The following is a 23,999-nucleotide window of genomic DNA, read 5'->3' as shown; positions in this document are numbered from 1 at the left end:
CCAAGGCCCATGGAGCAGGGGAGACCACTGAGGCCTCGGAGGGGGAGGCAGCCTTCCTCCTCTGCCAGCCCCCCCATACCCCTCCCACTGCCCCCCAGGCAAGCGGACACTGCCTCTGACAGTGAAGGGGAGCTCACCACCTTCCGCCTCCCGGAGAAGGCCTTCTGGGCCCCCCAGGCCTGCCAGGCAAGCCCCGCAAGGTCTATGCTCATCCCCCAGGGGGGGGCCATAGCTGAGCAAAAAGGGGAGATCGAGGCATGAAGGGGGGAGGGAGCCGCAGGCAAAGAAACCACCCCCACGCCGCCTCGGAGCCCTAACCACCGAGCCACACGTGGTCCCCGGCTGTCACGTGAGCGGCCAGAATAGTCCTCGGGCCTCGCCCCCCCCCCCCCCAGCCCAACTGGCCTTTGTGTTATGGCTGTCGGCAGGCAGGCAGCCCCCGGCTGGCTCCAGAAGGGGCCCCGGCGCTGAGGACGGGGCTCACTGCTTGGATTGGGCTGGCTGCCCGGCCAATGAGGGGGCAGGAACGGGGCGGGGGAGGCAGCGCCGCCTGGGCCCCGAGGCTCAGGACCAAACGGGCCCTCCCTGGGCTGGGCCGGCCGGGCTGCAGGCAGCGCCGGGGGAGGGGGAGGGGGAGGGGAAGGCGGGCCCCTCGGAGGGCCGCACGTGGGTCCGAGGCAAAGTTAGCCGGAGCCCAGGCCTGCCGGAAGGTGTGTGCCCTGCCCGGGCTCATCGGCGGAACCAGGCCCGGCATCCTCATCCCCCAGGCCCCCGGGGCCATGCAGGGTCACACGTAGCTCCGTGGCAGCTGTTCCACGCGGGAGGGAGGGAGCCCCTCCCTAGGCAGCCCCGCCCGCAGCGCCCCCTCCCTGCAGGCCGGCCAGCCGGCTCCCTACCTGCGGCGGAGGCGGAGGCGGAGGCAGAGGCGGCCGCAGCCGCGGCCGCTCAGGATGCAGCTCGGAAGGCTCCCGCCGAGCCAGAAGAGAAGGCTGGGGGCAGCCCCGCATCCCCCTTCCTCCCCCGCTCCCCTCCCCCTCCAGCGTGTGGGCGGAGCAGCAGCCTCCCCGCCCCCTTCCTCCCTCCCTCTCCCCATTTCCCTCGACCCCCTCCCTTCCTCCCGGTCCCCCCACCAGCGGAGCAACAGCGCCACCCTGTGAAGTCGCAGCAAGGCCGGGCTTCGGCGGCCTGCAGGGAGTTCTAGTGCAGCTGCAGCGCCTGCGCCTGCGCGCCGTCCTCTCCCAGGCTGCTTTAATGCGGGACCGACGAAGGCCCCGACAGCACGCTCCGAAACGCAGATCAGTTCGTCTCGCGGCAGCAATTAAACGCCTGCTGTGTACAGAGACCAAACGAGCAGGAAGCCTCCAAAGGCTGGCGTTCCTCTCTGGTCAAAGCACCTGCCCGTGGACACGGAGGGCGGGAAGGCTGAGAGGGCCCGGGGTGAGGGGAGCCTGGGAAAGGCGTTCGGAGCTAAACCGACCGAGGGGCGGCGCTTCTCCGAAAGGCCGCCGGGAGCCACTGGAGCTGCTTGAGCAGGGCCGTGACTGTCGCTTTGGGGGCGGTGGGAGTGCAGGGAAAGGCTGGAAAGGGACCGCCAGGGAGAGGGACCCTGCCCGGAGCGAGGTGCAGTTGGAGCCCGGGGAGAGCCTGGGCGCGGAGCATGGCCGTCAGGCGGGCAGGAGAGTCCCCAGGATCCAAGGCAGCCCAGAGAGTGGGAGCTGACTGACAGTCCTGGGGGCGCTCCCCGAGAGCTGCGATACTCCGTAACTCTGGGCTCGGGCTGCAGGTGCCAAGCTTTGGCCCCGCCCCTTCCCGCTCTAGCCCGGCCCAGCGCCCTTCCTTCCCCGCCCCGCCAGGCTCCGCCCCCTGCCCCGCCCCTGTCGCCTGATTAACTGACCCAGAAGGGCCTCCGCTCGACTCTTTCCTGCCGCTTCTCGGCCACCCCGGCCAGCGCCAGAGGGAGAGAGTGGTGGAGGTGAGTCCGCCAGCCGGGAAGGGGTCTGCCAGGACACTTGGGTCCCCTCGGAAGGCTCGGACCCGGGTCCGGGGCGCGGGGAGCCCCCCCCTTAGCTCCCCAACTCTTCCTCGCCCCCCCCATCCCTCGCCAGAGCGGCCGGGGCGAGGCCTCTCCTTCCTTCCCATGTTCAGGCACGCACACGCCGTGCCCACGTGAGCCCATTGCGTGCTCCTGCGGCAGCCCGGACTCTTCCGGCCGCCCAGGCGTCGGCCTCTGCACGGCGGGGAGTGGAGGTGGGACTGCCCTGTTCTGGCCCTTGTGGGTTGATCGGCACCCGGGGGTGAGGGCAGGAGCGGCGCGCGACCGTGACCCGATGCCCCCCGGCGGGCACCATGCGGGGGCTGCGGGCGCTGTGGCGGCGGTGGCCGAGGCCGCCTCCCCGGCAGGCCAGACGCTTCTCTGATGGTAACCAGCCAGTTGTTTGGGCTGGCGAGAGGGCGGGGCCCAAGTGGGACCAGTCCAGGCCCCTCCCTGAGCGCTGGCCGCTGGTCTGGACGGGGCTTATCGGGGATGATCAAAGAGAAGGGTCTCTGCGGGGGCCAGGGCTTCCTGATTGTGGGTGCTCTAGATCTGTCCCTTCCCGGCCTCAGTTTCCCCCTTTGTAAAACGATTGGAGTTTGGCGCAAGGACCTCCGAGGCCCCTTCAGCTATAATCATAACCAGCGTTTAGTTAGCATCGTAGTTCCTCCCTTTGAGGCGCTGTGAGCCCCATTTTACAGATGAGGAAACTGAGGCAGAGTTTAAGGAACTTGCCCAGGATTGCACAGCTGCTTAGCATCCGAGGTCAGATTTGAACTCTGGGACCCTGGGTGCCGGCCATCCCTGGCCAAGATCCTTCCCCAGCCTAGCCCTGCTGGCTAGAGCCAATGCCTGCCCCCTCCCCCTCCTCTGGGGCCAGGTCCCTGGGTGGAGCCTTGGGGGAGGGCTGGTGGGCGGGGCTGCCTGAGTCATGGGGCTTGAGTCAGGCCCTGGCCTAGAGGGTGGTAGCAGCTGCTGCCTGCTGGGCCTTTGGGGGCTAGTCTCTCCAGCATCAGGTAAGCCATCGCCACACTAGGGAGGCCTTGAAGGCCAGCCCAGAGAGTTTGGGGAGTGACAGCCCTGGGGGGGACCCTGGAAGACTGATGATGTCTGGGGTTGGGGCTGGACCAGGAAGGAAGAGTTTCCCTGGCTGGGACACCAGGTTAGGGGCCTTCCGTCCCTGTGCTGGGAGAGACACAGATGTCTGGGAAGGGAGTTTGGAGCTGGGCTGCTCATGGCGAGATGCCCCCCCCCCCCAGGGATGCTGGGGGGAAGGGGTGCTGCTGACTGGATCCCAAGGGTCAGTGCCCATGACAGGAGGAGGGGGTGGGGGGCCAGGAGGGAGGGAAGCCTGCCCAGATCTGGGTCAGGCCCTGTTGCTCAGGCAAGAGGAAGACAGCACGATTTGTGGGGCCCTGGATCTCTTTAGTAGGGGACTTGATGTTTGGTCTTTGACTCAGTCTCCCCAGGCCACTTCTACCCTGCAGCTGAGGGCATTTCTCCTCTTCTGGGAGTGAAGCAGCTCAAGGGCTGGGGGAGGAAGGGAGCTTGGGCAGGACTGAGGGGCGACCTCATTTTCCTGCAGTCCCTTTTGATCCCATCCCCTGTGTAACAAGGTCCCGTTCTCACTCAGGGTTCCTTCCCAAGCCCAAGTTCCCGGGGATGGCTGGGCCATGGGCACATGCTGTCAGCATACCCACACTGAGACCCTTTTGCTGTGCCACATGCCTGTCCGCTTGGCTTTTGTGCCTCCCTCCCTCCTGTCTGAGTCATCCTGCTTTTGAGCTCATCTTGCTATTGTTAAAGCATACTGTGAACTGTCCGAGGCTGCTCCTAAAATAGGGGGAGCTATTGGGAGGTTGGGGGAGGCCTCGTTCTGAGTTACATAGCACTTTGGCAGGGCCTGTTGGGGGGAGGGAGAGGGCAGCAGAGTTTGGCCAGGCCTTGTGGCCTACCTTGGGTGATGGAGCAAGTGATCGCCTGTTCTCAGCTGGGCTTTGGCCTGGCCTCCTGTGAGATTAGCTTCAGTTTTTAGCATAGTTAAGTCTTTTTCAGGGGTGGGGACAGATGTTTCCAATAGCCAAAGTGCACAAACCTCCCATTTTGCTGTGGAATCTAGCCGGGACTCTTCTTGTTCCCAAGTGTTCCCGAGGGCGCAGATGCTCCCCCGCCGGCCCTTCCCAGTCTTTGGACTGCCGCTTACGCAAACCCTTTATGTAACCAACCCTTTCTGGAGCCGATCCCAGAGGAACTACAGCCTGTTTAAGAGCTTTGGCCTCTGGTGCTGGATGCTGCCAGCTTTAGCCCAGTTTGGGCCCAGGGTGGGGGGTGGGGTGTCTCTGGGTTCCTCAGAGGTTAGCTGGCAACAGCCATGCAGCCTCCCTCTCGGGCCTCATCTGGCGCTGGCCACTGCCCATGCAATCTGCTGCTTCCCATTTTCGTGGATCCCTTCAATGTCTTCCCCAATGGATTTTGTGGGGGGTTTTCTAGCTCCAGGAAAGGATTTTGATCACTGGGTGGGTCCAGTCATCCTTTTTCCTTGGGTGGGTTCTTGTTTGCTGCTGCCCTGCCTGCCTGGCCTTTCCTCCTGCCTGGGCTGCTTTTCAGTGGACTTTCTGTCTTCTGCCCCTTTGTGATGTCACTGGGATCTGCCCAGCTTGCACTGCCTCCTGGCCAGACCTGTTTCTCTCCTTGGGCACTGCCAGGCCCATCTGTCTGCATCCTTCTCAGGCCGTGTTCACTCTGTGGCCGCTCTGGCTCTCCGGATGGGCAGCGCCTCCACCTCTGGAGTTCCCCTGGTGTCATCCATGGTTCCTCCCAAAGCACTGGGGGGGAGGGGAGGTTACAGTTTCAGGGTGGGCAGATGGGGCCCCCTGCTGGGCAGAACTAGGAAGGGCACTGAGGTCCAGGTTAGCCTGGAGGCTGTGGAGGCCCAGAGTGGAACACACCTGCTCTCTGCCCCTGAGTGCCCAGCTTTTTAAACTTTCCCCTGCGTCCATGCTCTTGGCTCAAGGGAGCCTGGGGGCCCAGAGGACCGCAACCTGATTCCTCTGGAGCCTCAGTAGAGACTTGGGGCAGGAGGTTTGGGGAGCCCCACCAGCCCTTCACTGCCATTAGTCCTTGGGCCCAAGTCTGAGCCAGTCTCCAGTGTGGCCACTGGGAGAATGGCAGAGCCCTAGATGTCCCTAGAGCTGAGCACCTGTGCTTGGCCTTGAAGGGGTCCCAACCCCAGCATCACTCGTCCATCCGGATGAGTGGGAAGGAGCTCCTCCCCAAATCTCAGGGCCCTTCTTCCCCCTGGGGTTCCATGCTGCCTTCCTCTTCCCAGACACAGTCAGGTGAAGTGTGTGGGCTCCTCGTGGGACTCAGCTTCCCCTTTCTGCCTCTCCAGGTGCCACTCTCTTGCCCACCATGAGTCTGGAGATCCAGTGTGAGGACCTGAGCAGTGCCCGCTGGACAGAGATCCTTCCGTCCATGAAGCAGTATGGCGTCATTCGGTAGGGAGCCCCCCTCTCCCCCCCCCCCCCCGTCCTTGGGCCCATTGCGCAGTCTCCTCCCTGCGGGTGCCCCAAGGGGTTCTCGTGGAGCCCTGCAAGCTCAGTGGTATGTCTTCTAGGCTCGATGACTGCGGCCTTACCAATGCCATGTGTGCCAACATCAGCTCCGTGCTCCAGGCCAACGCGTCCCTGACTGAGCTCAGCCTGCCCAATAATGAGCTGAAAGACGAGGGGGCCCAGCTGGTGCTGCAGGGTCTGCAGAACCCGGCCTGTAAGATTCAGAAGCTCAGGTGAGTCCCCAGCCCTGGGCCTCTGTGGGCAGCCACGTCCTGACAGAAGACACGCTCACACAGGAGAAAAAGCTTGTGGGGGAAAAGTGGCCTGCTTCGGTCGGACTCCGACCGGACCGGCTTTGGCCTTGGCTCAAGTTCAGCCCTTCCCAGCTCTGTCCCCGGATGCCCGGTTCTGCTTCTGGCCTTGCTTACTAGAAAAGTCTTCCCAGGTTTTTGTGAGCTCCTCCTGCTCATCATTTCTTACCATCCAACACTCCAGCTTATCCTACCGTTCCCCTCCCTTCACCACCTCCAAAAGGGCTATGAGAACTCTGCATCCAAGGTAGCCCCGTTATCTTCGCTCCAGGCCCAGCTAGGGCTCTGCATTCTTCCCCCAAAGCGTAGATCCACGTGGCCATGGACACGAAGGGCCACGTGCCGACTGCCTGGATTTGTGCCACGGATTCCCTTTAGCCAGGGCCAGGTCGCTTCCATGGCACACCCAGGCCTCCTGCCTTCCTGTTTTTCAGTGATTCCCTCCATAGTCTGGCCTTCAAGGTTCCACAGGAGTTTGGGTATTTTTTCTAGTTTGGCGGAAGTTTGTGGTAAATTAGTTTACAAAGGATTGGCCTGTCCACGAGCAGTTAGGTCTGACTCCATCAGTGCACAACTGTGCTCCCACGGTTGCTCCTTTGCGTTGGCAGGAAGTGATATGGTCTAGTTCTTTTAGATGGAGTTTCCTGACGATGTTGGTAAACGAAGCTGCGCATTTCGCAGGCCTTCATCTTGCGCTGTTTGGTTCCGCTAAAGCGGTGACTTGCTTCTGCCACTTTTCTGGGGTTCTCTACATCCGCCATCATAGTCCTCTGCAACGAGTGACAGGTTTGTTTCCTCGCCACCCGGTCCACTTCCTTCAGCCTCTCTTTTGGCTCTTTGATGCTAGAACAGCATTGAAGAGTGGCCACAGCGGGCGTCCTTGCGTCCCTCCTGCTCTTGGGCAAGGCTCTCAGTTTAGCCTCGTTTTACAGATAGTCAGTCGTGTGCTTTGCACTGGCTTCGGTACTGATATGTTAATTCTGCCTTGGATCGTTTTCCTAATATGGAACAATCCCTGCATTCTTGATAATGATGGTGTCTGAGCCTTGTGATGGAAGCTTGCGTTCTCCTTGCTGGCAGTTTAAGATTTTCCCATCAGTGTATTCATTGGGGCCGTTGGTCTGTGGTTTTCTTTCTGTTTTGGAATCAGTATCCTATCTGTGTCATAAAAGGCATTTGGAAGACTTTGCCCAAAAAGTTTCATCTAGAGTGGAAGCTAATTGTTCTTTGGATGTTGGATAGAATTCACTTGTGAATGCATCTGGCCCTGCGGCCTTTCTCTTGAGGACCTGCGGATGTGCAGTTTAAGTCCTCTTTTGTCTGGTGTTTTTGTAAGTATTCAGCTATTTCTCTTAGGTTGGCATGTATAGTTGGGTGAATTAACTCCCAACAATTGTTTTAATTTCTTCTTCATTGGTTGTGATTTCATCTTTTTAATTGTCAATACTGGTAATTTGGCTTTTTTCCTTTTTAAGTTGCATGTCCAATTCATTGATCTGCTCTTTCTCTGTTTTATTGATATAAGCATTGAGAGACATAATTTTCCCCAAGTAGTTTTAACTGCATCCCATAAATTTTGATATGTTCTCTCCTCATTGTCATTTTCTTCAATGAAATTGATTTGTTCTTTGGCCCATTCATTCTTTAGGATAAGATTGTTTCCAATTAATTTCTTAATCTTTTTTCTGCTACTCTTTGTTGAATATAATTTTTATTACATTATGGTCTGAAAAGGATGCATTTGCTATTTCTGCTTTTCTGCATTTGGTTGTGAAGTTCTTATACCCTTATACATGGTGCCATGTGCTGCTGGGAAAAGATATAATAGTTTCCATTCCCATTTGGTTTTCTCCAGAAATCTAGCATGTCAAACTTTTCTAAAGTTCTATTTACTTTCTTTCCTATTTAATTTTTGGTTGGATTTTTCTACTTTTGATTGTGTAAGTTTGAGGTTTTCTACCAAATAAAGTTTTACTGTCTGTATTTCCTCCCATTACTTATGTAATTTCTCCTTTAAGAATTTGGATACTATGCCATTTGGTGCATATTTGTGTAATATTGATTTTAGTTTCATTGTCTGTGGTGCTTTTTATAATTTCCTTTATCTTTTGATTAGATCACTTTTTACTTTTGCTTTGACTGAGATCATGATTGCTACCCCCCCCCCCTTTTTTTTTTGCCAGTTGAAGCATAATAGATTCTTCTCCAGCCTTTCACTTTTACTCTGGGTATCTTCCTGCTTTAAATATGTTTCTTATAGACAGCATGTTGTGGGATTCTGGTTTTAAATCCACTCAATTCTTTTTACATTTTATGGGTGAGTTCATCCCATTCGCATTCACAGTTCCAATTACTAATTGTGTTACTCTCCATCTTATTTTTTCCATTTACTTTTCTCTCTCCTTTCAGCCTTTCCCTGTTCACAGATGTTTTGTTTTCAACAACCACTTCTCCCAGTTTGCCCTCCTTTTTGTCCATTCCTTTCCCTTATTCTCCCTTACTTCCCTATAGAGTAAGGTAGGTTTCTGAAGCTGGCTGAGTGTGGCTATTATTCTCACTTTGAGCTAACCTTGGTGGTGGTAAGTTTCCAGCATTGGCTGCCTTCATCTCCTCCTCCACTGTATTGTCTTATGTACCTCTTTTTACCCTTTTTTCTTCTCTTCTCCCCCTTTTCTCTTCCCATTCCTTTATTATTTCTTATCTCAACCCATCCTGTTCTACTTCCTTCTTTCTATGCATGTTCCTTGTCACTGTGCTAATAATGAAAGTTCTTAAGTATCTCAACTGCTTAAAGAATCCTGAATACTTTAAATACCTTAAATATCTCACAGATCATAGATAACTTAAATATTTCATTCTCACCTCGCCCGGTATGAATGCACTCAAAACCCCTTAAGTTTTCAATATTCTGTTTGCCTTTTTCTGTTTCTTTTTGAGTGTTGGATTTTCTTTTCAGCTTTTTTTTTGGGGGGGGTGTCAGGAATAGCTGGAAGTCCTCTATTTCATTAAATGTCACCCCCCCACCCTCCCTTCCTTCCCCAGAGGACTATGCTCAGTTTTGCTGGCGATTCTTGGTGGTAGACTTCTATTCCAGGCCTTCTGGTCCCTCAATGTAGATGGCTCCAGGTCTTGTGTAATCTTGACAGAGGTTCCACCATATTGGAATTGTTTCTTTTTTTTTTTTTTTTTTTTTTTTTTTTTAAATATATTTTATTTGATCATTTCCAAGCATTATTCGTTAAAGACATAGATCATTTTCTTTGGAATTGTTTCTTTCCAGTTGCTTGTGGTACTTTTTCCTTGTCTGGGAATTTTTGAGTTTTGCTATAAGAGTCCTAGAAAGTCTTGTTTTAGGGTCTTTTCCAGAAGGTGATGGGCAGATTCTTCCAATTTCTGTTTTCTCCTCTTCCTCAAGGATGTCAAGGCACCTTTCCATGATGATTTCTTGTAATACGGTATCCAGGCTCTTCTTTGGGTCACGGCTTCTAGGTCACTTGTTTTTCCCACGTGCTGTTTCAATTTCCTTTGGATTTGGGTTTACTTCCTTGAGTTTTGTGTTTCCTTTTCCATTTGGCCCATGCTGCTCTCTAACAAGCGTTTTCTCCTCTTTCTTGGCCTTGATTTCTGGGGGAGTCATTTTCTTCAGTGACTTTCCCAAGTTGTTGAGTCTCTCTTCATGCCTTTCATTCTTGATTTGTAACTTCGGGAGCTCTTTTGGAGCGTCCCTTTCCGAGTCTGGACTCCCATCTTCCCCGTCCCTTGAGGCCCTTCCCCTCGTGACCTTGTCTCTTTCGGGGCGCTGCTCCAGGCCTGCAGCGCGGCCCCTTCTGGGGCCCGGGACAGCCCCAGCCGCCTCTGGGTGCCTTCGTGGGGGGTTTCCCTCCCCCGCTCTGCCCCTTGGGGCCCCCCGCCCCTTCTCGCCCCGCTTGCCTTTGCCTCAAGGCCGCTTCTCCTTTGGGGGTTTGGGCGCCCCCGGGGGGTTGTCCTCCTCACCGCCGCCGCCTTCTGTGCCAGTCTGCAGAACTGCAGCATCACCGGCGCCAGCTGCGAGCTGATCCCGGCGCTGCTCCGCACCAAGTCCACCCTGAAGGACCTTCAGCTCAGCGACAACCACCTGGGCGACGAGGGCGTCCGGCTGCTGTGCGAGGGCCTGCTGGACCCCCAGTGCAGCATGGAGAAGCTGGAGTGAGTGCGGGGGGGGGCGGGCGGGGGCGGGGCGGGCGGGGACCTGACCGCGGCCCCCCTGCAGGCTGGAGTACTGCGAGTTCACCACGGCCAGCTGCGAGGCGCTGTCGTCCGTGCTCAAGGCCAAGGGCTCGCTGCAGGAGCTGACCCTGAACAACAACGAGCTGGGCGACGCCGGCGTGGCCCTCCTGTGCCAGGGCCTCCTGGACCCCAACTGCAAGCTGCAGATGCTCAGGTGGGTGCCGCCTCGCGCCCCTCCCCCCGCCGCGGGGGAGCCGGCGCCCAGAGGCCCTGTCTGTGCCGCAGGCTGGAGGGCTGCGGCATCACCAGCGCCGGCTGCAAGGAGCTCAGCACCGTGCTGCAGACCAAGGAGTCGCTGCTGGAGCTGTGCCTGGGGGAGAACAAGCTCGGGGACGCCGGCCTGGCGCAGCTCTGCGAGGGCATCCTCAGCCCCAGCTGCCGGCTGCAGACCTTGTGGTGCGCGGGGGGGGCACCGGCCTCCGGGGGGGCCGGGGCGGGGGGGGCGCTGGCCTCGGGGGGAGACCGTCCTCCAGGGGGGCACCGGCCTGGGGGGGGGCACCAGCCTCGGGGGGGGGCACCGGCCTGGGGGGGCCTCACCCCCGCGCCCCCGGCCCGCAGGCTGTGGGAGTGTGACATCTCCGCCGAGGGCTGCCAGGCCCTGGCCCGGGTCCTCAAGAGCAAGCCCAGCCTGAAGAAGACGAGCCTCATCTGCAACCAGCTCGGGGACGAGGGGGCGCAGCAGCTGTGCCAGGCGCTGCTGGACCCCGGCTGCCGGCTGGAGGAGCTGTGGTGAGTGTCGCGCCCCCCCCCCCCCCCCCCCCCGCGCCCCGGGCCCCCCCAGCGCCTCAGCGAGCCCCTCCCCCGCAGGCTGCGGACCTGCGGCTTCACGGTGGCCAGCTGCGCCCACTTCTGCGCCGTGCTGGAGAAGAACCGGACCCTGAAGGAGCTGCAGCTGAGCAACAACGCCCTGGAGGACGCCGGCCTGGAGCAGCTGGCCAAGAGCCTGATGCACCCCGACTGCACCATCCAGAGCCTCTGGTGAGCGCCGCGGGGGGGGGGGGGGGGGGGGGGGGGGGGGGAGGGGGGGGCGGGGGGGGCCGCGGGCGCCTGACCCGCCCCTCGGCCCGCTTCAGGCTGGGCGACTGCGAGTTCTCCGATGCCTGCTGCACGGCGCTGGCCTCCGTCCTGCTCGCCAACCACACCCTCAAGGAGCTGGACCTCAGCAACAACGGGCTGGGCGACGTGGGCATCCTGCGGCTGGTGGGCAGCCTCAAGCAGCCGGCCTGTACCCTGGAGCAGCTGGTGTGAGTGGGGGAGGGGCGCCCGGGGGCGGGGCCGGGGGCGGGGCCGGGAGGGCCCGGAGCCTGACGCCCCTCCCCCCGCAGGCTATTCGACATCTACTGGACGGAGCAGGTGGACGAGGAGCTGAACGCCCTGAAGGACACCAAGCCTTCCCTGCGCATCATCTGCTGAGGGGGCCGCTAGGGCACCTCGGGGTGGGGGTCCCCACGCTGCTCCCCACTTCAATAAAACCTCTTTTGCACCCAGTCTGTGCTCAGGCCTCCAATTTCCTCGTGTGTGAAATGCCAGCCTCCCCGGCAGGGATGGGGAGCTCACTCCCTGCTGCCAGGGGCCGTTTTCCACAGAACAGATTTTGGGGGTGCCGGCTCTGAAGCAAGGTCCCAAGACTCCGGGCGGTCTGCCTGCCTCAGTTTCCCCATCTGTCCAAAAGGGTGTCTCCAAGAGGAGCCCCCAGCAGGCGGAGGGAAACGAGTTCCCATTTGGAGAAGCCACACAGAAGGGCCAAGCCAAAGGGGAGGGGGCGGTGCTGGGGATACAGGGCAGGAGCGGAGTGCGAGGGGTCCCAGCAGCACCCAGCCTGTGCCCGGGACTCGCCGGGCCTGCTGGGAGAAGGCTGCCACAGGCTGAGGCCCCCCAAGCAGAGGGGGGGGCACCAAGGAATGGTGGGATGGGCCGGGACCCCCCCTGGGGGCTTTGGGGCTCCAGCGCCCCCCCAGCCCATAGAAGGCCCCAACGTGGCTTCTTTCCTTCATTTCTTTATTGGGGCCCAGTTTGGGCAAAAGGACGCCAACAGCCCGGGTGCAGGCTGCAACGGAGAAGCCGGTCTTGGGTTCGAGCCCCTGGTTGGGGGCCTCCCCCTCCTATGGGGTGGACTCGGGGGCCCGGCAGGCCCCGGCAGGCCTGGCTCCTGTGGGCCGCCGGGAGCCGCCTCCTTCCCCCGGCCTCAGCCCCCTTGGGGGTCGGGGCAGCGCACACCCAGGGTGGGGGGCGGGCGGCTGCTCACAGGTCCCCGTCTCTGGCCCGCTCCTCCTGCGGCGGAGAAAGGCCTTCGCTGCCGCCCGCCGCTCGCTCCGCCTCACTCCTGCTCTCCTGCTTCTGCCTCCTGATCTCCTTGTAGCGGAGGGTGATGTCCCTGCGGGGAGAGGCCGGAAGGGGCGGGGTCAGCAGGAAGGGCAGGCCCCGCCCCGTGGCCCCGTGGCCCCGGCAGTGGCACCCACCGGAGGAAGAAGCGCCAGACGGTCCAGGTGAGGACCAGCACGGTGCCCAGGATCCAGCACTGCGCCACGTAGAAGGGCAGCGACAGGGTCAGCGTGTACGGGTCATACTTGACCACGATCAGGAACTCCGTGGCCGTGATGGCCGCCACCAGCCACGCCTGCTGGCCGAACTTCTTGTGGAATTTCCTGAAAGCCACCCGCAGTGGCCCGGAGGGGGGGGGGGGCTCAGGGACGCTCCCGGCCTCGCCGGAGCCCAAGGGGAAGGGAGGGCCTGACCTCTTTGGGCATCTCTTGGGATGTGGGGGGCTTCTGCTGGGTGGTCCCCAAGGATGGGATGCTGGGAGAGGGGGAGCAGTGGGGTGCCCTCCCAAAACGGTCTTGGGGCAGCCCCGGTGCCAGCCCCCCCAGACATCCCCGACTCAGGGGACAGTGGCCCAGACCCCCCGCCGAGACGGGGCCACTCACGGGTCGTCCATGAAGTCGTAGATCTCGCGCATGGCCACGCCGCCCACGTTCACGAAGAAGACGAGGCGCAGGAGGACCAGGTAGTGCTCGGGGGGCATCCACAGCACGAACTTCAGGTAGAAGGTGTTGAGCTCCGCCAGGAGAAACTGGGGGGGACAGAGAGGCCTGCGGACCCCGCCCCAGCCGGCCCCAGCCCCGCCCGGCCCGCCCCCTTACCACCAGGATGATGCCGCAGACGCCCAGCCAGCGGCGCAGGCTGGAGGCCGGCTTCCACTCGAAGCGCACCCAGCTGTACGGCGTGAACTGGAAGGCGATCCGCTTCATCTTGCCCCTGCGGAGACGGGCACGAGGGGCTGTGCGGGGGCAGCAAGCCTGCCCCCTCCTCTAAGGCGGGGCCTCGCGCCCACGGGCTACCGGCCTGCAGTCGGGAAGGGGACCCGCAAAGGAGCCGGGGAAGGACAGAGACGCCCCCCCGGGTTCTGGGGGCCCTCGGTGGTGCCCGCACTTGTAGGTGGGGATGTTCCACAGCCCCTGCCACTTGTACGTCTTCAGGGAGAGCCAGCCCAGCGTCTTCATGCCGCAGTAGATGCCCAGCCCGTTGCACAGAAGCACGTCCATGATCCACTGAGGACAGAACAGAGCCGGGGCAGCCCGGAGGTGTCTGGGAGGGAGGTCTCTGGGGCCTCCGCGCCCTGTGCCCTCTGTATGCCCTCTGCGCCCTCTGTATGCCCTCTGCGCCCCGTGCCCTCTGTATGCCCTCTGCGCCCTGTGCCCTCTGTATGCCCTCTGCGCCCTCTGTATGCCCTCTGCGCCCCGTGCCCTCTGTATGCCCTCTGCGCCCCGTGCCCTCTGTATGCCCTCTGCGCCCCGTGCCCTCTGTATGCTCCCTGCACCCTCCGTGCCTTCTGCACCCTCCACGCCCTCTGTATGCCCTCTGCGCCCCGTGCCCTCTGTATGCCCTCTGCGTCCTGCATCCTCTGCATGCCCCCTGCGCCCTCCGTATGCCCTCTGCGCCCTCCGTATGCCCCATGCCCTCTGCATGCCCTCTGCACCGTCTGTGCCCTCTGTATGCCCCCTGCACCCTCCGTGTCCTCTGTATGCCCTCTGCGCCCTCCGTATGCCCCGTGCCCTCTGTATGCCCTCTGCGCCCCGTGCCCTCTGTATGCCCTCTGCGTCCTGCATCCTCTGCATGCCCCCTGCGCCCTCCGTATGCCCTCTGCGCCCTGTGCCCTCTGTATGCCCTCTGCGCCCTCCGTATGCCCCATGCCCTCTGCACCGTCTGTGCCCTCTGTATGCCCCCTGCACCCTCCGTGCCCTCTGTATGCCCTCCGCGCCCTCCGCCCTGCTCCGCCCCGCCTCTCCGCCCCCCGCGGCCGGGCCGGGCTGCCACCTACGTGGTCCCACCAGCACTCGCTGAAGTTGGGCAGTTGGTGCTCCAGGCTGTACTCGAGGAACTCGAACATCACGCTGACGATCATGCACATCCACCAGTCCCGGATCATCAGCGTCTGCGGGCACGGGCACGGGCAGCCTGGCACCGGGCCCCGCCCCCTTCCTCCGCCCCGCCCCCGCCCAGTGCCCGCCCCGCCCCCGCACCGTACCTTTAAGTACCAGCCCAGGAAATGAGCCGGAACGAACCCGTCCAGTTTGTCCTGCAAGGAGACGGGAAGGCGTTGGCCAGCAAGCCCCGCCCCCAGGGCTGGCCGCCCGGACCCCCGTGGAGAGGGCCTCACCCAGACGTTGTGGAAGGGGTCGGTGGCGTTGTCGGGGTCGTAGACCAGGCAGTTGCCGCCATAGTCGCGCTCGGGCAGGGGGACGCCCAGCTTGGGGTCGATGTACTTCAGGAACTGCCGCCCGTCGTGCACCGTCTGCAAGAGTCACAGGACCAGGAGGCGGGCTGAGGGGGGCGCCGAGACGGCCCCCCCCAGGGAGCACCCCAGGAGGGGAGGGCGGGGCCTCCACCTGTGCCCCCAGGGAGCGCCGCCTCCTGGGGGTCCTCCCGGACTTGAAGGCTCTGCCTTCTGCCTCCCCCGGGGCACTTCCGGGCACAGCCCTCGGCACAGCCCCGCTGCAGGGCCTTCGCGGCCTCCCCCCGGCTGGACTCCCACCAGGCTGCGTCCTGCCCCCTCCCTACGGCCCGACGGCCCCCAAACACACGCGCTCGGACCCTCCCCGTCCACGGGCCAGCCTCCCCTCCGGCCTCCCTACAAGCCCAGGCCTCGCCTCCAGCTTCTGTCCTCAGTCTCTCCCCCCGAGGCTCCGATGCAGCCTCAGACACAGGCCCCGGGCAAGGCCCGGCCTCCGCCTCCAGCGGCTCCTCCCAGAGGATGGCGCCCGCCAACGGTCATTCCTTCGGCCCTCCTGCGCCAAAGTGCGGCAGGCGACGCCTCACTGCCCGGCCTCCGGCCTCCCCCTGCCCGCTGCGCTCACTCCTCCCTTTGTTTCTACAAAGCAGTGATGGACAGACGGACAGACGCAGCCCTGCAGGAGAGCCGGCCTCCGCGCGCTTGTTTCGCCCTTCTCAGGCCCCTCCTCGGCAGGCCGTCCCGTGAGCCCGGGGCCAAGACGGGGTCTCCAGAGCGTCCCACTGCCGCCTTCACTGCCAGGCACTCCACAGCCTGGAAGAGACCAAGAGCGAGAGAAGAGGCCGTGACCTCCCTCGGGAAAAGGGAACCGGCAAGGCCAAGAAGACGAAGCCAGGAGCCCCACGACACTGACCACGGTGCCCGCAGCCTCCAAGGGCCTCCCTTTTCCGGCTTCACTCGGGCCTCCAGTGTCTCTTGACGGCTTCCGAGGGCCTCCCTTTCCCGGCTTCACTCGGGCCTCCAGTGTCTCTTGACGGCTTCCGAGGGCCTCCCTTTTCTGGCTTCACTTGGGCCTCCAGTATCTCTCAACAGCCTCTGAGGGTCTCCCTTTCCCGGCTTCACTCGGGCCTCCAGTGTCTCTTGACGGCTTCCGAGGGCCTCCCTTTCCCGGCTTCACTCGGGCCTCCAGTGTCTCTTGACGGCTTCCGAGGGCCTCCCTTTTCCGGCTTCACTTGGGCCTCCAGTATCTCTCAACAGCCTCTGAGGGTCTCCCTTTCCCGGCTTCACTCGGGCCTCCAGTGTCTCTTGACGGCTTCCGAGGGCCTCCCTTTCCCGGCTTCACTCGGGCCTCCAGTGTCTCTCGGCAGCCTCCCTTTCCCGGCTTCACTTGGGCCTCCGGTGTCTCTCAATGGCCTCCCTTTCCCGGCTTCACTCGGGCCTCCGGTGTCTCTCAGCAGCCTCCCTTTTCTGGCTTCACTTGGGCCTCCAGTATCTCTCAACAGCCTCTGAGGGTCTCCCTTTCCCGGCTTCACTCGGGCCTCCAGTGTCTCTCGACGGCCTCCCTTTCCCGGCTTCACTCAGGCCTCCGGTGTCTCTCGAAGGCCTCCCTTTCCCGGCTTCACTCAGGCCTCCGGTGTCTCTCGATGGCCTCCCTTTCCCGGCTTCACTCGGGCCTCCGGTGTCTCTCGATGGCCTCCCTTTCCCGGCTTCACTCGGGCCTCCGGTGTCTCTTGGGGTCGGCCCCTGAGGCCCTTTTCTCGCTGACCTCACTGGCACCAGCTGGCACGGGCATCAGAGTCGCCAGGCTCTTTTCTGGGCACCACGGACGACCCGCTTCGGGGCGCAGTGCCCGCGCCCACTGGACCAGACCGCGCTGGTCTGCTCTGCCCGTCACACCTCCCAACATCTCCATCCACGTGGCGCCTCCCGGGATGCGGCACCCGGCGCAGGGCCGGCCGCCTGCATCCGAGCATCCCGGCTCGGGGAGGGCCTCGTTCTAAGAGCGACGGTCAAAGCGCCCCGTCGGCTCCCCGCGGGGCCTCCCTCGCCACGCACAAGGGCCTGCCGGCGGCCTGGACAGGCCGGACCGCACTCGAGGCTGCCTCCGCGGAGGTGGAGAAGAGACCAGAGTCCCGGCGGTCACCTGCGCCCCCTCCCGGCCCCCCTTGCGGCTCCCACCAAGGCGACGACGGGTCCCGACATCACCGGCTCCTCCGACTCTCCCCCCGGGCGAGCTCGAGGCCAGGCACGCAGGGCTCCCCCCGACCAAACTCAGGGACGCTCCTGGTGTGACTCTGCGAGGAGGGGGCGTGGGAGGGAGGAAGCCAATCAAGGAGGCCAGCCCCGAAGAGGAGGCAGCCGAAGGGCCGGGAATCAAGAGACCCCTGAAAAGGGCTGGTGCTTCTGTGGGTGGGGCAGGGGCCCCATGACCCCCCCAAAAGGGGAGGGGCACCTTCTCTCCAGGGGACCCTCTGGGAAGAGAGCCCCGAGGCCGGCCTGCTCCCCGGAGAGTTTGGGGGGCACCTGTGGCAGGAGAGACAAAGCGGACACCTCCAGGCCCTCCCTCTGTGGCCGGAAACGGTCATCTCAGAGAGCCGCGGCCGCCCTCTTCCCCAGGCCTGAGCTGACCGCAAGAGACCCCACAAGGGCTTACCTGGAACAGAATGAAGATGAGGAAGAGCTCGTAGACGACGCTGACGCACAGCCAGAACCTCCAGTAAGCTGCGAAGACGGAGAGAGCAGAGAGCAGAGCTGGGGCCCCCCCCGGCCCCTGGAGCCCGTCCAGACACCGTCCCCGCTGCGCCGGGCCTGGCCAGCCTTCTCAGGCCCGTCCGTCCGCCTGTCTGCCTGTCTGTCTGTCTCTCCCCCCCCCCCCCAGTTACCTGGGTGCGGTCTGGAGAAGGGGCCGTCTTTCGCTTGGGTGACTCCGAAGCACAGGAACACCAGGATGCTGGCCACAACCCCTCTGCGGACAAAGAAGGAAGCTGCCCTGGGTGTCGGCCGGCGCTTGCCCCGGGCTCAGGGCCCTCCTGTGCCAGAGGCCCCCCTCAGAGGAAGGCCTGAAGGCCCTGTGAAGGGCGTCGCGGTCACGTGGAGCCCTGGAGGCTGACCCCCGGGTGACCCTGGAGAAGTCACTGAACCCGCTTGCCTCAGTTCTCATCTGGGAAAGGGGCGACAAAAGGAGCCCGACCACCTGCCAGGGCCGTGGCAGGGATCCCACGAGGATGCTCGGCACGGGACTGCCCCCGGGCGCGCCTGGGAATCAATGCTCCTGCAGCCCCTTCCTGGAGCCTGCCGAGAGGCCGCCCGATTTCGGCTTGGGGAGAGCCTCCGGCCAACGTCTGAGGGGCTCCCGAGACCAAGGGCCCAGCCGGTGGTTTCAGTGAGGTGCCTGGCGGCTGCCCTCCATCTGTCAACAACGGGGGCTCTGAGCCACCAGAAGCTGCCCTGAGGGCCAAGGCTGGGGACAAAGGCCGGCCCTGCCTGCCCCGAGGCTCAGAGCATCCTCGATGGGAACACGAAGGAGTCTGCCTAGTCCTCCTGTGTGCTCGGCACCGTGGCAAAAACGGACTGTGGAGGGCCCAAAAACGTCCAAGAAACGCAGATGCAGCCATCGACAGGCCTTTTCCTGGCCATAAAGCGGCGAGAAGACCCTGCCTGAAGGGTCTTTGAGGTGCGCCAGAGGCTGAACGCGGGACCCTAGAGCGGGGGGCGGGCCGAGGGGGCGGGCCGAGGCCCCCCCCCCAGCCGGCTACCTTTTGGTGTTGTACGCGGTGTCCTGAGGGGTCTCTTCCAGGAGCGTCACGTAGCCGAGGGCGCAGGTGAGGATGAACAAGACCGTGAGGGTGTGGGCCCGCCTGAAAGCCAAGCAGAGGGACGCCGTTACAGAGGCGCCTCGCCCTTCGGGCGCCCCCTCCTGGGGCTTCCGCTCTGCAGATCGGGAAGGGCCGGAGCCGAGCGCGGAGGGCCCGATGGGGGCCGCCCGCCGATGCCCCCCGGAGGCCCGTCCACCGCACCCGGGCAGCGCGCACACGAAGGGTCCAGACGGAGAGGGAGGAGAGCCGCGCCGATGAGGGAGGCCGGGCCGGGGGGGGCTCGAGAGGCCCAAGCAGGGATCTTCCACCTGTCCCCGGGGGGGGGGGGGGGCAGAGGGAGGGCCGAGGTCCCGCCCGGCGGGGGGTATCTACCTTTCTCCCCCCTCCCCGGCGTCTGGGCTTCCTTCTACGTGAGGTCTCCCCCGTGGGAACGCAGGGTCCATGAGAGCCCCCGGCACCGCTCCTGGCACAAAGGACGCCCTGGCATCCTGCTGAGGCTCAGAACGCTGCTCGCAAACGTGGGAAGGGAAGACAAGGATTTAGAGAGGAAACCATTCCAAGGCCTGACCCTTGACCTCTGACCCCACCCGGAAGGGGACCCAAATATGGGCGGAGCCTGGAAGACTGAAGCTGGGAGCCGGGCATCGTGCAGGCCGGCCCTACGGGAGGGTTCTTGGAGGGCGGGGGGGGGGGGGGGGGGATCCAGTTCAGGGGAAAAGCGCGTGTCGGCCGCTGAACTGGCCCGAGGCCCAGGCAAGCCAGGGAAGCGCCTCCTCCCCACGCCAGCCGCGTCCTGGCCCGATGCCACCCCTGTGCCCGAGCAAGCCGCCTCAGGAAGCCTCTGAGCGACGAGGACCGACCGGAGGTCACAGGCAGCCTCAGCAGGGGGCGAAAGGAGGGGGGAGCAATTCTCCCCCCACCCACAGGCTTGGGGAGACCCAGGGTCAGAAGGGAGGTTTGAAGTCGGGTCCTCAGAGGCCGTCTGCGCACTCCTAGAGGACCCGCAGGGTTGCCTCCTCCCAGGCACTGGGGAAAGTGCCTCCCTCGGCCGGGCCGGCCAGCCCTGCCCATGACAACAGCCCCAGAGCCCGCCGACCCCCCACAGGCCCTGGACAGGCGGCTGGGCTCCTGGCCCCGCCTAAGAAGGCCCCTCCCCCATCCGTCCCACCAGCCCTGCCGCCCCCTCCTGGCTTGGGGCGTCTTTCCAAGATCTCGGACCAGCCCAGCAGGCGAGAGGCTCCCCCGGCGGCCTCGGCTGGGGCCCCAGAAAGCCGGCCAACGGCAGGCTCAGCCTCCATGGACAGATAGACAGGCAGATAGGCCGTGTGCCCGCCCGAACGGGTCAGCTCGAGTTCCCTGGGGAAGGGAGGGGGAATGTCTCTCCAGGGCAACCCCAACAAGAAGCAGCGCTTTGTCATCCTTCCTCCGGGGCTCAGAGGGCACAAAGCTGGGCGGGGCCTCCTGGGGGGTCTCCCAGGCCGCCCCCCCCAGAACATGGCCGCCCAGCCGCTTCTTCACCCAGTGTCTCCAGTGGTGCCGCCCTTTCTCCTTCTCCTCCAGGTGATTGAGGCCCGTCGTGCCCCTCTCCCAAACTCCTGTTTCTCCCCTCACGACTGCCCAACCCCCACCCTCTCATCACAGGGAGATGGCCCTGGAGAAACGGCCCAGAGTGACCTTTGCCTCCCAGGCCTGCCAGCCTTCCCAAGCCCTTCTCCACCGAGAAGGTGCCTGGTCAGCATTTGCTCAGGCACCCCAAGGAAACCCTCCGGAAAGGAGGGCGAGGCTCCCCCATCTCTGCCCAGCCGGTCTGGATGCTTCTCACATAAGACTTGCCCCAAGAGTACCCAGGCAGACGTGGGGAGTGCCCCGAGCCTAAGAAGGCTCCCGGGGTCCGGAGGAGCCCTTTGGCAAGACTTCACAGAGAGGGATGGAGTGAGGGGAGCAGCAGGGCCGTTGGGGAGGCCCCCTCAGGGTCTGATTCCAAATCCAGTCAACAAGAACACCTGCTTGCCATCCCACAGCAGGCTTTTCCAGCCACTGCCTAATATGAGGCTCCTTACTCCCCAGGAGGCAGAGAAAACTCTTATTCCCACTTTACAGATGAGGAGACTGAGATCTGGCCACAGCAAGTGCCCAAGGCAGGATAGGGACTAACCACAGGGCTCTCCTCTAGTAGCTGGTTAAACTGTGGAGTGACTCTAGGCGCTCGGCTCCGTCCCCTCACACTCATGAAGTGGGTGGGGAGATGTGGGGTCATCTGCTTGGGCACAGCTCTGGGCACACTTGGGGCAGAGGGCCAGAAAGACCTGGGTGCGAATCAAAGCCAGGCACTACCAGCTCTGGGATACAGGATAAGGCCCTTCACTATTGTGCCTTAGATTCCCTTCCTATAAAATGGAGCTCTTAGCCCCCATTTCCCAGGGCAGCAGTGGGGGCCAAGTCACCACCATCATCATCGACCTCTCTGAGGCCAGCTTCTTCCCTTCTAGACTGGAGATGACACATGTAATCCCATAGCTGTTTAGTGGTCCTGAGCTAGGGCAACCAGTGTGTACTGGTGATCCAGGCTTGGGCAGCACCCTGGAGTGCTAAGCTGGGAGTGCCACCTTCCCTATTACTGTCCAGGGAACATGGGGCCTGCCAGTCCCTCAGGCTCCCAACCTAGGAGTCATCTTGGATTCTCCATTCTCTCTCACTCTAGTGCCGAGGCTGTCCATTTTGTCTGGAGCATCTGGGGATTTCCCTTGCGCTGCACCTCTGGTCCATTTCCCCTGCGCTGCACCTCTGGTCCATTTCCCCTGCGCTGCACCTCTGGTCCATTTCCCCTGCGCTGCACCTCTGGTCCATTTCCCCTGCGCTGCACCTCTGGTCCATTTCCCCTGCGCTGCACCTCTGGTCCATTTCCCCTGCGCTGCACCTCTGGTCCATTTCCCCTGCGCTGCACCTCTGGTCCATTTCCCCTGCGCTGCACCTCTGGTCCATTTCCCCTGCCTGCACCTCTGGTCCATTTCCCCTGCGCTGCACCTCAGGTCCATTTCCCCTGCGCTGCACCTCTGGTCCATTTCCCCTGCGCTGCACCTCTGGTCCATTTCCCCTCTGTCCCTTCTCCCCTCAAAGAGACCCCAGTGGTGCTGGCCCTCATCCCCTCGGGCCTGCTTGGGGGTTCATCCTCCATTCGGGTATCCAGTTGATACAGGTGGGGCCCATCCCGTAGCCACTGCCACTACAGCTCTCAGGCTCGAGGAGCATTGGAAGCCCTCCCTTTCTAGCCTTCTTAGGCCTCTCCCACTGGTCTCCACTGGATCCAGTGACCCTGACTTCCTGGCCGTCCCACCACCAGCTCTCCTGGCTTCTCGGGCTGCCCTCTGCTTCCAGGCTCTCCGAGGCCCCTAGCTCCTGATCCCTCGAGACGCCGGGGCCTCCCCTGCCTCCCGAATCCCCTCTCCTTGGCCCGTAGCAGACCCAGGGGGCCTCGGGGCTCCCGAGGACAGGCGCAGTTCATTACTTTACTTTGTGCCCAGGGCTCGGCACGGAGGAGAAGGCACTTAATCAAGGCCAGCGGACTGACCTTCTGCGAGAAGCCTTCCCCTGACTCCCTCAGCCGAGGCCCCCGGGAGGCCCAGGGCCAGCGCGGGCACTGCCAGAGTCAAAGAAAGGTCAGGGGGAAGGCCACCCAACGCCGCTGCAGGGGTCAACGGGGGTCACGGGGTCAGACGCGTAAGGGGCTCCCGACTTCTCCCCGGCGGGTGGTCGAGGGAGGGGCCAGGCCGGCTCGGGGGCGCGCGCTCCCCGTGTCCACGCCCGCGCAGACGGCCGCGCGCCCGCCCACCCGCGCTCACCAGAAGAAGGTATTGGTGCCGTCGTCGTAGACTTCGGACTCGGTGCTGCGCCGGCCCCCGGTCCCGGCCTCGGCCCGGTCTCCAGCTCCAGCCCCAGCCCCGGGCCCGGGCTCCGCCGGTGGCTCCTCCAGCAAGGCCTTGCCCTGCGGCCCCGGGCCCGGGGCCCCCCGGCGCTCGGCCCTACGCATGGCGTTCGCGGAGCTGGGCTCAGCTCGCCTCAGGCTCCGGCTCAGGCCGCCCGGTGCGCCCCGCCCCCGTCCCGCCCCGCACGTAGGCCCCGCCCTACACGCAGGGAGGGCCGGCGCATGTTACTGGACGCGGCTCCCAGGCCGCACGGCGCGTCGAAGCTTGTCGTCTCCAGCCGTGGGCCGGGGAGACGCGGCTCGGTTGCCAAGGTAACCCTTGGTCCCGCCTCCAACGCCCAGCCCGCTGGGAAGCTCATTTGCGCCCCGCCCCTCGCGCAGCCGCCGGGCCTCACGGCATCCTGGGATTCGGAGTTCCGAGCACTTCCGGAACCCCGCGGAGTATCGGTTGCCAGGGTAACGTCCAGGCCCCGCGGTCGCCGCCGGGATGATCATCAGCTCCCCCGCGACGACGCGCTCGCGGCAGCTGTCCTCTAGGGCCCACGACCGCTCCCAGCAGTCGGGCATCGCCGGCCCGAGCGCCGGGCACCAGGTCCCGCAGCCTCCGCCTAACACCTCCGAACAACAGCTGACCTCCAACTTCCTCCGCCCGACCCTCAAAACCCTGATCGTGACCCCGAAGCCCTCCGCCTCCACATACCGCGTCCACTCCTGGAAGAAGTTCCCCAGGCCCCAAGAACCCCAGAGCCAGAGCCAGGCGGCTCTCGTCGGCTCGGCCTCGACTATCCGGGCCGCCGCGGCGACCCCGGCCACTCTAATCTCGCCGCCCCCGCCCTCGCCCGCGTCCTCGCCGCCCCTGACCGTGACCCCGCCGCCCTTTACCGTGACCCCTCCTCCCTTCACCGTAACGCCACCGCCCTATACCTTCGTCCCACCGCCCCTGACCGTGACCCCTCCCACCTTCACCTTCTCCCCGCCCCCTCCGGGCTCGCCCAAGGACACCCTCTACGTGGCCCCCTTCACCTTGACCCCGCCCCCCCTGAATGTGAACGTGCCCCCCTTCGTCGTGACTCCGCCCCCCATCGATCTGACCTCCCATGATTTGGCCCCCGTGACCCCGCCCCCCATGACCGTGACCCCGCCCCCTCTGACGATCTCCCCGCCCTCCTTGACCGTGTCCCCGCCTCCCTGCCCCCAGGGCTTTAGTTCCTTAACCGTGAACCTGCCCCCCCTAACCTTGAACCTGCCTCCTTTAACCGTGACCCCCCCGCCTCTGACCGTGACTCCCCCCCACACCACCCTGGCTTAGGGAGCTCACAGAGAGCGGCCCCCACCCCCCACCCTGGAAGCGCCCTGCGGGCAGGCCTGCC

At 63.2% G+C, this 23,999-nt stretch overlaps 2 protein-coding genes across 10 annotated transcripts; one reads left to right on the top strand and one right to left on the bottom strand.

The window, feature by feature from the left end:
- Positions 1-1,840: 1,840 nt before the first annotated feature.
- RNH1 (ribonuclease/angiogenin inhibitor 1) lies at positions 1,841-11,650 on the top strand. 7 transcript variants are annotated; one of them, XM_056801061.1, is made up of 10 exons: positions 1,841-1,972; positions 5,424-5,529; positions 5,649-5,819; positions 9,912-10,082; positions 10,147-10,317; positions 10,389-10,559; positions 10,722-10,892; positions 10,971-11,141; positions 11,237-11,407; positions 11,489-11,650. In XM_056801061.1, exons 2-10 carry the CDS (start codon positions 5,444-5,446, stop codon positions 11,574-11,576), a joined length of 1,371 nt encoding a protein of 456 aa, XP_056657039.1. In that variant the 5' UTR covers positions 1,841-1,972; positions 5,424-5,443; the 3' UTR covers positions 11,577-11,650. The 7 variants fall into 7 exon arrangements, with proteins under 7 accessions (XP_056657039.1, XP_056657038.1, XP_056657040.1 ...); XM_056801060.1 differs by lacking the exon at positions 1,841-1,972 and adding an exon at positions 2,120-2,419; XM_056801062.1 differs by lacking the exon at positions 1,841-1,972 and adding an exon at positions 2,166-2,247.
- Positions 11,651-12,144: 494 nt separating this feature from the next.
- On the bottom strand, positions 12,145-22,826 carry PTDSS2 (phosphatidylserine synthase 2). 3 transcript variants are annotated; one of them, XM_056801063.1, is made up of 14 exons: positions 22,718-22,826; positions 22,547-22,649; positions 19,080-19,213; positions 18,648-18,749; positions 17,775-17,857; positions 17,546-17,613; positions 14,821-14,955; positions 14,689-14,739; positions 14,482-14,595; positions 13,593-13,711; positions 13,304-13,418; positions 13,088-13,233; positions 12,623-12,808; positions 12,145-12,537 (listed from the first exon to the last, which is right to left on the bottom strand). In XM_056801063.1, the coding sequence occupies exons 1-14, from the start codon at positions 22,732-22,734 to the stop codon at positions 12,405-12,407; spliced, it is 1,506 nt and encodes a 501-aa protein (XP_056657041.1). In that variant the 5' UTR covers positions 22,735-22,826; the 3' UTR covers positions 12,145-12,404. The 3 variants fall into 3 exon arrangements, with proteins under 3 accessions (XP_056657041.1, XP_056657043.1, XP_056657042.1); XM_056801065.1 differs by lacking the exons at positions 22,547-22,649; positions 22,718-22,826 and adding an exon at positions 22,276-22,398; XM_056801064.1 differs by lacking the exon at positions 19,080-19,213 and having other exon boundaries at positions 22,547-22,734.
- Between the last annotated feature and the right edge of the window lie 1,173 nt (positions 22,827-23,999).

Source organism: Monodelphis domestica, chromosome 6 (genome assembly GCF_027887165.1).
Source record: "Monodelphis domestica isolate mMonDom1 chromosome 6, mMonDom1.pri, whole genome shotgun sequence".
In the NCBI taxonomy this organism is placed as follows: Eukaryota; Metazoa; Chordata; class Mammalia; order Didelphimorphia; family Didelphidae; genus Monodelphis; species Monodelphis domestica.
The sequence above is the reverse complement of the archived record's forward strand: the minus strand, read 5'-3'. Positions and strand labels throughout refer to the sequence as shown.

Coding starts and splice junctions, on each gene's coding strand:
- RNH1 (XM_056801056.1), top strand. CDS start 4,668: ATGTCACTGGGATCTGCCCAGCTTGCACTGCCTCCTGGCCAGACCTGT. Junction 10,083..10,146: donor TGCAGCATGGAGAAGCTGGA/GTGAGTGCGGGG, acceptor GCCCCCCTGCAG/GCTGGAGTACTGCGAGTTCA. Junction 10,318..10,388: donor TGCAAGCTGCAGATGCTCAG/GTGGGTGCCGCC, acceptor TCTGTGCCGCAG/GCTGGAGGGCTGCGGCATCA.
- PTDSS2 (XM_056801063.1), bottom strand. Junction 17,858..18,647: donor ACCGCGTACAACACCAAAAG/GTAGCCGGCTGG, acceptor CTTTGTCCGCAG/AGGGGTTGTGGCCAGCATCC. Junction 13,234..13,303: donor TCTGCGGCATCATCCTGGTG/GTAAGGGGGCGG, acceptor TGTCCCCCCCAG/TTTCTCCTGGCGGAGCTCAA.